The sequence below is a fragment of the Saccopteryx bilineata genome, chromosome 6 (genome assembly GCF_036850765.1).
Source record: "Saccopteryx bilineata isolate mSacBil1 chromosome 6, mSacBil1_pri_phased_curated, whole genome shotgun sequence".
NCBI classification, from domain to species: domain Eukaryota; kingdom Metazoa; phylum Chordata; class Mammalia; order Chiroptera; family Emballonuridae; genus Saccopteryx; species Saccopteryx bilineata.
The window spans coordinates 171,528,353-171,540,613 of NC_089495.1; the positions used below are offsets into that span (position 1 = coordinate 171,528,353).

Below are 12,261 nucleotides of genomic sequence, written 5' to 3' on the forward strand. Positions count from 1 at the left end.
ATCAGACGCACTGCTCGACTTAAATTTCCGCAGGCGGCACCAGTGCCTCGTGTGGTCCGATCCTGATTATTCTGTCTCCCTAGGCAGCCCTCCCTCCGCCCTTTTCTGGATGCTGGCATTTCAGCCTGCCTCTTGCAAGTGGCCCCTCTCTAGTCCATTCCAGTCTGACGATCTGGGATCTGAGCTTGTGCTCTTTGCAACCCCCCAGGGAATAAACAAGCAATGCTTTATCTCATGTATGCTCAGAGGATTTTTTATAGCCTTGCCTTTAACCATTTGTAAGATCTTCCCTTTCGTAGCAACCCTGAGGTGATTAATAAGAAGCTGAGGGACAGTCATTGGAGCCAGCCAAAGACATGCCGGGGTTCCTCTGGGCGGCCGCGTTTCCTCAAGATGTGGAAAAAAGCTCATGAATCAACTGTCACTTACTGTCCTCTAGTGTTATCTGAATTCTCCTTTTGGTTGTTAGAGTAATATAAGATGCGGCATCCCATAATGGCTGGCCTTTGTCACTCCAACAGTCTCTACGCAAAGGCTACATCTTTCTCTGGCCAGCCAGCACGTGGTCTGGTCCTTTAATGTCTAGGGAGCAATGACTCTAGGTCTCACATGAGCTTTACTCAAACTGCACTCTGGAGATTGTAGCAGAGATGGTGGTGGGTATCGGCCCGTATCCCTTAGACCTTCTATATTCTGTGCACTGGGAAGTTCCAAATGTCAGCTCAGGTAGGTATCTCTTTGTCTAAGGGCTTTCTCCCAAGAGGCTGAAGGCTGCTCTGCACACCTACTGTGGGCTAAGAGCACTGGGGCATTTACTTAGACAATGACATTTGCTCCCTTGTCACCAGGTAGGATAACCTGGGTGTGTTCTACATGGCTTTCTGGTTTCCCATTGGGATTAAGCTCAGTTGCTTACTGTGTCAGCTAGCTCAAAGCACAGCCAATGTTGGTCCTTTTCCTCCCTGCCATACCTCCCTCTTCACTACTGGTGGTCCCTTGACTTCCCAAATTAATTATGTGAACTCAATCCTTTTCTCAGGGTCAGCTTCTGGGGGATCCCAAACTAAGACAGAAATTACTTATTAGATGCCTCATAATTCAGGAGTCTCTGACTGCCATCCACTTCCCATATATAATGTGAAGATAGCTTTAACTATAAATTCAACATGTAGACTATGAAGTTAAAAAGGAAAAGACTAAGATAAAGGGGAAATTTTCCTCTTTTCTTTTGCTCATTTGCTCTTTGCTGCCACAAATATTTATTAAGCAAACTTGGGAAATGCAAACTCAAATCCTTAAGGAGCCAGGTAGGTGATGCTTTTGTGTGAAGCAGATGCAAGACAATTGGGAGTGGTGGGGTCTGTGGCAAATAGTACACACTAGATAAAGGTCTCTTATCCTCCTTTTCCTCTTCCTCTTCTTTTTCATCCTTGTTATGTTGGCCAAACAAAGCCTGTTTGCAGGATGCTAAAGTTCAAAGGTAAGCATAAGAACTGCTTTTGTGTAAAGGGTAGTTATCCGACTTCTTTGTTTAGGTGGAGAGCGCTTTTCAGAGGTGGATTTTTCTTTCTAATAGACCAGACAACTGAAATAACTGGCAGAAAATGTGTAATAGGAATGTATAATACATGATCACTCACACAATTCTACACTATTCAAAAATGTCACCTTGAAACCAGAAAAGAATCATCCCCACAGCCTGGGGCAAAGTCAAACGAGAAATCTTGCCTTTAAAAAAAGTTTTTTTTATCAACTCACTTCACTTTCTAAAATATTTACATGCTGTCATCTAAAGATAAGTCATAACAATTTTTCTCTTAAGTTTCAGCATGCCTGGCATGCTCTGCAAACAGTCACACTTGAAAAGGCCTTTTGAATTGCAGCAGGGGAGGCTGCAGACGGAGGAGAGAAATGCCCAGACTTGAGACACGGTGGAACAGTTCAGAAGCCTGTGGAAAATGACAGGAACCACCCAGGGACGTGGTGCATCGCATGCCATCTGCATTGTAAATTCTCCCTGAGGGCACATGGCACCTGCTCACCTGACTCTCTTTTGGCCTCGGGTGTCAAAATACATTTCTCAGTGAAAACCCTGGTCTGCTGGGGAAAGGGGGACATCTGCCAAATGTTCCCCTGGGAACATGCTGTCGCCTGGTTCTGGGCTTAGATGTGTAACCATTTCTTTCCAGCCACATAATATATGCCATAAGGAAACAAGCTGTTTGTGTGTAAAAGTTTCATCCTAGCAACTGTTGAGGGTCTGGGCACTGAAATGAGGCCACACCACCACCACCTCTCTGTGGACCGTGTGGGTAGGCCCCTCTGTAAATGGCATCATGCCACTCAAAAGTCAGGGGTCCTTGTTGCTATCTCAGACTGAATGCTAATGGCCGAGTGGTACAACCTGGTCATTAAATATCGCTTGGTAATTTCCCCACCAGGCCCCATCCTGGTGTCAATGTCCAGCCACTGTCATGGGTACCATTCACTTTCAAGGACTCAGTTTCCTATTTCTTAATTTTTTTTTTCTGGAATCCCTTTGTTGAATGCATGAGTGCCCAATGGCCTGAGGTGTGAGGTTTTTACTTGAATTACCTTAGAAAAGTTGTTCCTCCAGTCTTGGGAAACTTGTCATTTTGGGGAAAAACATGAGGGCAAAGCGAGCCTTTCATTGTGAGGAGAATGAGTGGGTATATCACTGTTGTAACTGAAGGGAAGCCGGTCCTCTAATTAGGGGTGTGTTGGTGATTGCTTAACAACCCATTCTCTGAAGAGGGCATGCAAAATCTGCATTTGTGAATTTCCATATTGAATTTCAAGTTGCCAACGTGACATCATCAGGAGCCGACTCCAGAATGGCATTGTCCCTAATGCAGAAACATATTCTTCTCCTACTATTAATTTATGAGAAAACTTGCCTGCTTCTTCTTTGAAGGACCATGTTAGAGAATGGAGGGAGGATACTTTCAAGGTCCCAGGTAAGAAGAAGAAAGTTGTACTATCAGCTATCTTGGCTATAAAAGAGAGAGCCAGGTGACATCAAGAGTAACCTGGAAACATCATCTCCATACTGCATGAGTCCTGCCAAATTCCTTTTTCGGCTGTCCTTTCCGAGATCGGAAGTAGTATGGATTTTCTAGGGCTGCCATAAACAGTACCACAAAGCTGGGCAGCATGAAGAATGGAAACATATTGTCTAGTAGTCTGATGGCTATAAGTCCAAGATTAAGGTATTTGCAGGGTTGGTTCCTTCGGAAGGCCATGAGGGAAGGCCCTGTTCTATCCCTTTCTCCTAGTGGCTGGTGGTTTGCTGCCAATCTTGCGCTCCTTGGCTTGTAGAAGCATCACCCCAGTCTCAGCCTCCATCTTCTTGTGGTGTTCGCCCTGTGTGTGTTTATGTCCAAATGACCCTTTCATACAGATGTCAGTCATATTGGATTAGGGACCCACTCTGCTCTAGTGTGACCTCATCTTAACTAATTACATCTACAATGACTCTATTTCCAAATAAGATCACATTCTGGAATACTGGGGATTAGAACTTCAACATATGAATTTGGGGGACACAAACCCATCACAGAGGAGTGCATATGAAAAAGGGACTGTGCTAGCAGCGGTCCGACTGTCCTCTGACCCTTCAGATTCTAGACTTTTCCAAGAGGACCATATTTCTTATTTTTGAAACTTAGCAGGAGGTTCTCCGCTAATTCTGGGTCAAAATCCCTCCCAAAGCTTTGGAATGGGAGCAGATGGCAGTTGTGTAGAGGGTGACAGGTCATGATAAAGGAGGGTGTGGTGGGGCCCTGTCCAAGCACAAGTACCAAGGAAGAGGAAAAAGAGATTGAAGAGATGGGTTTAAAAAGTTAGTGAGAAACAGCAATGTGAGAGCGGCCGAGCCTCGTGACTGTGGGGCCCTAGGGGGCATCTCTACATACTCCATGGCCAGTGTCTTGTGGCCACCTCGTGTCTAGAACATCTGTCTCGTTCCGGTCTGTAAGAAGTCCTGCCTGAATCCATCCCACTGCCCTCATCACTCCTTGTGCAGCCTTACAACAATAAACACCTTCAGCTGTGCTTCCTGTCCCCCAGTTCCTGGAACTCAGACACACCAGAGCATATGGCTCAGTCACCAACCCATCCAAAAGACCACCCAGATGAGGACACATAGTGTTATTACCTTCAGAAAATGAGTCACCTCTATGGCCCTCTTCTATACATAGTGAGCTTTAAAAAAACAACAACGTTATTTTATGGTCTTAGCATCTTAGGGCTACATGATACGTATCCTAGAACTCATTTAGAGTGGCACCTCTCAAATTTGAATGGGATCTTGTTAAAATGCATATTTTGCTACATCAGGTGGGTGGGTGGTGTGGGACTGAGGGTCTATATTTCTCTCAAACTTCCAGGTGGGCAGTGGCCACACTTTGAGGAGCTCTGATTTACAGAAGAAGAAAGCTGTTTTATAGAAGAAAGAGAAAGGGAGAAAGTAACTGACTAGTCTGAAGTTCCACAGCCAACGAGGGACAAGATCAAGGTCAGAACTCAGGTCTCCCAGCTCTCAAGCTCAGTTCTTCACTCATTTATGCCACTCCTTAAAAAACAACCCCTGAACAGAGGAAGCAGACCTCCTGTGATGCAATGTCAGCCCTCTGGTGAAGATGGAGATGTGGACGGGCCAGCAGAAAAGCCCATCACTCTGAGTGAAGATTCCACTCGTGCTTCCTTCCATGTGGAGCTGTGACAGCTCTGATTAGGAGAGAAATCATGGCTGGAAGGATACGCAGGCCTTGATGGGCCTGGTTGTGTTCCAATAAAACTATTTGCAGAGACAGCTGGTGGGCTGCATTTGGCCTGTGAGCCAAGGCTGGCTGACTCTTGTTCTGAGCTTGACTTACTGTTTACTCTTGTCTAGGGCCCAGATGCTTTCAATTTTTGTCCAAAGAGAGCTTTAGTTCAAGAAGACTAAGAATATGTGTAAGCAAGCAACATTCTGAGGATCCCAAGTTAGGTTTTTCATGCCTATAGTCACTCTAACCACACTGAGCTCATTTAATCAATTCTTTTACAAATTTTATACTATTTCGTATTTCAGAGGCTTAGATTCAATAGGATTACAAAAACGGATATAGGAGCAAAATCTAAGGAATAATTTTGGAGGCCATGGTTGGCGATGAGAAGGGAAGAAAAGGGATAGCAGAAAACCTAGCCTGAAAATATCTATGATGTTAGGAACAAACTTAGCTCTGAGCTTCCTGGTAGCCAAGAAAAAGAGCTAAGTGGATTAATGTCACTGGTTGAGTTCCCAAGGAGCAGAGCCAGAGGCAGGAACTGGGTTGCACCAGATGTATTGCAGGAGAGCTCTCAGGGGAATCCTGTGAGTGAGGCAGTAAAACAGGAGTGGTGAGGCGAGGCGAGGCGAGGCGAGGCTAGGCGAGGGACCCTGGATAAAGCTAAGCACTGGCCTGGCTTCAGTGCTTAGCCTAAATTGTACTGCAGAGTTGTCTCTGCTGGAGAAAAGTGGGTTGGCTCTTTCTACCCTGAATCAGTCCACATCGGTTGTGTGCTGCCCCCAAGTGTGGGTACGGGCAGAACCTTCCGGATGAGAAAATCCCATCAGCTAGGGCAATTCTCTGGGAAAGGGGCAGCTGTGAGCCATTACCAGCAAACACAGCAGCTGAGGTGGGCCACAAAAGACTTTCACAAAAGTCATATATGACTTTCCATATTTCAGTCATCAAATTTCATTTATGTATTAATTCTACACCTATCTATTGAACAGCTAGTCCACCATGTTGTCAAGTCTCAGGCTAGTCCTGAGGTTAGCTGGAGAAGAAAACGTGTGTTCTCTGGACTCAAAATGCATAAGAAAAGCAGTCTTCACTATTAACAAAAAATACAAGAGATAACAAGTGTTGTCAAGTATGTGGAGGAAAAGGAACCCTTGTGCATTGTTGGTGGGAGTGTGAATTGATACAGCCATTATGAAAATCAGTATAGAGGTTCCTCAAAAAATTAAAAATAGAACTACCATATGAGTTAGCAATTCTACTTCTGGATATATGAGGTGAAACAAAAGTAAGTTTACATTGTTTTGTATGGAAAATAATATAATAACTGATCAATAAGAATACAAGACTAAACTCTGTGCTTCATCTTCTCACAACTGTAAATCTACTTTTGCTCCATCTGTATATTCATAGCACATGAAATCAGTATCCTGAAGAGATATCTGCACTCACATATTTATGCAGCATTATTTATAATAATTAAGACATGGAAACAATCTAAGTTTTCACTGATGCAAGAATGGATAAGGAAAATATATTTATTCATATATAATATATGAAATATATAATGTATATACAATACAGTATTATTCAGCCATAAAAATAATCTGCCATTTGTGACAACGTGGATGGAATGTGAGGACATTATGTTAAGTGAAATAAGTCAGACAGAGAAAGACAAATACTGTACCATCTCACATGTGGAATCTAAAAAATTCCTAACTCATAGAAACAGAGACATAATGGTTGTTGCCAGAGGCTGCCGGTGTGAGGACTGGGGGATTGGGAAGATGTTGGGTAAAGGACCACATAGCAGTTATATATATATAATGTATATGAGTTCTTGGTATCTAATATACCGCATCATGAATATATTTTAAAAAAATTAAACAATGCTTGGCATGTTGTAACTCTTCAAAAAATTGTATGAGAAAGAGTAACCCTCAGCTGTCCTCTTTAATTTTCTTCAGTATTTTTACCTTTTTAAGCTACTGTTATATATACAGTGTTTTGTCCATTTACCTCTTTCAGTGTTAGTACATAGATAATGAGTTTATGTATTTTCAACATACAGACTGTAAATACTTTAAACATATGCATAGGACACATTTTAAAATTCACTTATAATAGTGTTAGTTTATATACCCAAAATGGCTATAGCCATTTCATCTCTGAAATTCATCAAAATTCAAGAAGCAAAGTTTTAAAATATTCCTAAAATGATTTCTGGAAATCCATTTTCTAATTGCCATATACTTGTCTGTCCCCTCACTTAGGACCTAATTTTTCTTACTCTACACCAGGGGTCCCCAAACTACGGCCCGTGGGCCACATGCGGCCCCCTGAGGCCATTTATCCAGCCCCCGCCGCATTCCAGAAGGTGCACCTCTTTCATTGGTGGTCAGTGAGACCACCGCAAAGCGCAGTGTCACTCACGTACAGTACTACTTCTGGTGACGCGGGACGCATGCCTCACGGCTCTGGAAGCGCATCATATCACTTGTTATGGCTAGCAGTGACAAATACGAAACCGGACATTGACCAGCTCATTAGCCAAAAGCAGGCCCATAGTTCCCATTGAAATACTGGCCAGTTTGTTGATTTAAATTTACTTGTTCTTTATTTTAAATATTGTATTTGTTCCCGTTTTTTTTTTTTTTTTTTTTACTTTAAAATAAGATATCTGCAGTATGCAAAGGGATTTGTTCATAGTTTTTTTTATTTTATAGTCCGGCCCTCCCTCACAGTCTGAGGGACAGTGAACTGGCCCCCTGTGTAAAAAGTTTGGGGACCCCTGCACAGGGCTGTTACAACCTTTGATATGTGATTTGCTCGCAATGGCTGATTGACAAGCCAAAGGAAAGCTGGAGAGGACGTTGGTGCAAACCCGAGGGTCCGTTCAATCCTGCTAAGTGACGCAAAATGACTACACCGAGCAGAGAGTATGATGACACCAAGGGGGAGTAATTCTGAATTCAGCACATTGCAGGAACATGTGAAAACGCAACATTTTGGTAATTCAAGTCACTAGTCTTCCAGGCCCGGTGGAGCTGAGACAAGCATCCCCAGGGGAAATTCCTGATCAGCAGAGTGCACAAGCCTTAGTAAAACACGGCTCTATGCCACAAAGTTGTGTGGGTTACGCTTCCTTAACGACCAGTGTAAGCACCAACCCTTTGTGGGGCCTTTCCCAGTTTCGAGCACTTTTGTATTTATCTCAGTTACATCTCACAAGGATCCCTGGAGGAACGTATTGTTATCACCAGGAAAACCGAGGCACAGTGAGATCAAGTCACTTGCGGACAGACGTTCAGGCGCTGAGGGGGCGCAACTGGGACCTGAACCCAGGGAGACTGATCCGGAGCCTGGCTGTCCTGTCTGGGGTGGCCCCTGCCCTCAGATCTCAGGGAGGAAATGTCCTTTCTCGTTCTGTGCAGCCCCTGACTCTCACAGAGGCCCGGGCCCGGAAGGCTCTGCCTTGGTCCCATCTCTGGCTCTGTGTGTCCCTGGGCTGACCTCAGGGGGCTGCGGCCACGCGGCTCGACTCAGACCTCCTGCCTGGGAGCCTTGTGGGTTTACAGCCCACCGGGCCGCCCCCGGATCTGCAGCGGGTTTGCGCAGACGCCTGGCTGACTGCGGGCTGCTCCCAGCCCTCACCCTGCGGGCCGGGGCGCTAGTCCCGCCCCATGACGGGTAAGATCTTCCTTCTACCCGCTCCTTCCCAGGGGCCAGGCCTGTGTCACCGTCAATAAATATGCACGCCTAATCCTGTTTTGGGTCCATTTTTGGCAGAGCCTGAACTCACGCACAGGGTCACAGCTCCACCTCTGCCCCTAGCCCTTCCCCTTCCTCTTCCATCGTCACCGCCTCTCCACCTCCTGTGACCTCCTAACCTGGCGGCAGGATCGACTTTACCTTGTTCACACCATCAGCCATCGCCTGCAGCGTGAGCTCTCGGGGTCCGTCCACTGTCTTCCCGTTGTCCGTAGGGCCCCAGCTGGCGCTGTAGATGTCGATCAGTTGGGGCATGTGGCTGATGGAGGAGGCCTCAATGATGTCCGTCATAAACGGCTGGTCCAGCATCCGGATACCTGTGGACATGGGCGGATAGGGAAACACGGTATTTTGGTCCCCAGTGCACAGGCAACACGGGGGAGGAGGGCTCAGATCCCGGCTGGAGGGTCCGCCATCCTGGTTGCCCTGGGGGACGCTGCAGATTCCGGAGTCCAACCTGGGCGTGGTGTGTGGGTTACACCTTCAGAGGGTCAAGGAGGCACAGACCAGCCCACCCATCCTTTCTGGACTCCACCCTTACCTTTCCTTCTGTAACTATTTGAAGACAATTTTATTCCTCCAGCAAACTTGACTAGAACTCCCAATGCAAGAGACCTCCTTTGTTGAAGACATTCCTTGCTCAGCCAGTTTCACAGAGGAAGGCCAGCCTTGGACTGGGTGTTGACCGGGGTCAAGTTCAGAGGAGAAATAAAGCTACTGCGCATGACAGTGAGGGGAGGCAGTAGATATTAGATATTTAAAGAGGCACCCCTGAGGGCAGAGTGCAGGGTAGAGGGGAGCAGGGACAGTGTAGGTAGGTGCGGGGTTAGGAAAAGAGGACTCTCAGTGGCATTGTATCTGAGGAGGGACTCTGAGAAGGGCAGAAACGTTGCATGGCTTATTCTAAAATACACTGGTAATGGGGTACATGGTACAACCCCCTCCTCATTCTCCCCTATGGCATCTTTGTAAAGTTGGGAGTTATTCTCTGATGTCTATGGGAATGACTTCTTGTTGAACAGTTGAAAAGGAGCGGAGTTCTGTAGTCCTGGATTTGTGTGTGTGTATGTGTGTGTAAGTGTGTGTATAGGTGTAAACCGGAGCTGGGCAGAGAGACATGGAGAAGGATATGCTTTTGGATACCTGTGGGTCACCTCACTCTCTGGCTGTCTACAGAAAGCCTTTCCAAGGTTAGCTAGGCAGCAGCCAAGAGGATGGGCTTTCTATCCCTCCATTACTAACTTCAAAATGTAGCTCTTGCCTGACCAAGCGGTAGCGCAGCAGATAGAGCGTCAGACTGGGATGTGGAGGACCCAGGTTCGAGACCCTGAGGTCGCCAGCTTGAGCGTGAGCTCATCTGGTTTGAGCAAGGCTCACCAGCTTGAGCCCGAGGTCACTGGCTTGAGCAAGAGGTTCCTCGGTCTGCTGTAGTCCCCCCCCCCCCCCCCCCCCCCCGTCAAGGCACATATGGAAAATCAATCAATGAACAACTAAGTAACTGCAGCAAAGAACTGATGCTTCTCATCTCTCTCCCTTCCCGTCTGTCTGTCCCTATCTGTCCCTCTCTCTGACTCTCTTTGTCTCTCCCACAAAAAACAAACAAACAAAAGAAACGTAGCTCTTTGGGGTCAGATTGTTCTCTGCTTGATACACTATTTTGTGGTAAAGAGCCTAGAATTCTAGTACTGCAGCTTCAGTCTCTCTGTACCTGGGAATTTTGAAATGAAGAGGTTGGGCTGCACACAGTCAAAGCTTGGATGCTGATACTCCCTACTTATTCCCCACAGTCGAAGGACATTATTACAGAACCACCACTCATTAACATGGTATGCAAATCCGTTTAAATAAGGACAACTACGGTTCTTGCAGAGCACATGTAATTGACATAAAGTTGTCTTCTCTCTTAAGGGTCTCTCTTACCTCCTCAGTGTCTCGCAGCCCACCCCTTGTGCTTGCACTGCAGTGCCCCCCCCCATGCTCCTCCTGACTAAGCTCCGTGTGCAGCAGGCATTTCCCCAGAAGGATCCATCGCTCACGTTTTCCATCAGCACCACACTTTTAGCCTTCTATTATAGTTGTGCATATGTGTGTTTCATTCATCACCAGAGAGCAAGGTCCCTGAGTACAGAGCATGTGTCTATTTTGTTCACTTCCATGTCACAGGGCATCAGCATGGTACTTGAAATTTATCTTAAGTTTGATAAATATTTGGTGACTAAGTGCATAGTATTATTACTTCATTTAGTTGGTTTTCTCCCAAGCAGAAACAATAGGTCCAGAAGAACAAATAATAACAGGTCCAGATTTTCCATCCCCTTCCATTAACTTATAAATCAAGTCAGCATTTTTGCCAACAAATATCCAATTATGAGTTAGCATCCTTCCCCTGGAAGAAAGCTTGTATAAAATAAGTCTGGTCTGAACTTCCTGGGAGCCGAGTTTCATGATTCATTTCCTAAAGGGTAGAAAATGTCAACGTGACCTTTTGTTTTTGGTCCGTCTGTATTTTACATATTTAGAAAATTTGTTCAACAAAGGTGGCCCACAGGTCACCGAATAAACCAAATAGTTTAGAGTCTTCTTGTAAGAAGTCATGCCCACTTTGTGGACAGGGAGGTTGGTATTCATTTTCTTGCAAGAAGAAAACTCAGATGGTCTTGAATTTGTCTAGAGCCCAGATGACCAGGACTAAACAGCCACCTTAACTGGAAGGTGGGCCAAAGTAAGCCTGGACTGTCCCAAAACATGCAAGCCAAGGTAACCCCGGATTTGTTCCACAGACAGTGCGTGGCACACCCAGTCATGTCCTGTACCCTCTCTCTGCAGTTCTTACCCCTCTGCCTCTCACCCTCCTCATCCCCTCCTGGGCTGCCTTTGTGCTGCACAGAACGCCAGAGCTGGTATGCATTAATCTTCTGACTGTTGCAGCATCCAGGGAGGCAAGGGCGGCCACAGCCTGGAAGCAAGGCTCTCATTCGTATTCAGGGGCCAGGCGCCTGACATTCTTTTAATCTCGTCAAGCTCTGAAGGAATGAGGCGTGCATTAATTGAATGAGACACAGCATTAATTTTTGCAAGGGACTGTTAGCAGCCAAGACAGGCTCAGGGTGACCTAAAGGGCTTTTAGGGAGGGCCTTCTTCTCTGTCTCTGGGTGCTCTAGGAGCTACAGGACACACACACACACACACACACACACGAGAGAGAGAGAGAGAGAGAGAGAGAGAGAGAGAGAGCACAAGAGAAGGCATGAGAGTGAGAGGCAGAGGCAGAGAGGGAAGAAAGACCAGGGAGCTAGGACTCAGCATCTTCACATTTGTAAAAATTCTCTACTGACTAACGTGATTCACTGGTGAGGAAAAATAGTACTCATCAAGGATCTGTTCCACCAACTCTCATTACACCCCGCCCCCTGCACCACCAGGCTGTTCTTCCCACAAGAATTTTTAAAACATGCGATACCTGACTATTTAGTCAGGGAGCATCAACCTCTTTTCCCCTAGAGTGTCAAATAAAAAAAAGTGACAACAGCCAACTTAATAATAGCTTTCCCATGTGACTACGCTGCCTTGGACCATAAATATATAGGTCATATAACAGTTGCTTCTTATTGGTCATGTCACATAATAAGGTTGCATCTGACTGGCTAGTTCTTGTACCAGAAAATTTTATATACAAGTATAGGCACTGATTTTTTAA

General features: G+C 45.8%; 1 protein-coding gene across 1 annotated transcript in view; it reads right to left on the minus strand.

Moving 5' to 3' along the window:
* PCSK2 (proprotein convertase subtilisin/kexin type 2) overlaps positions 1 to 12,261 on the minus strand; it is a 338,142-nt gene that overhangs the window by 42,525 nt on the left and 283,356 nt on the right. The window contains exon 8 of the mRNA XM_066235935.1: positions 8,706 to 8,881. Within this exon, the coding sequence (XP_066092032.1) occupies positions 8,706 to 8,881 (176 nt within the window). The remainder of the gene's footprint in view (positions 1 to 8,705; positions 8,882 to 12,261) is intronic.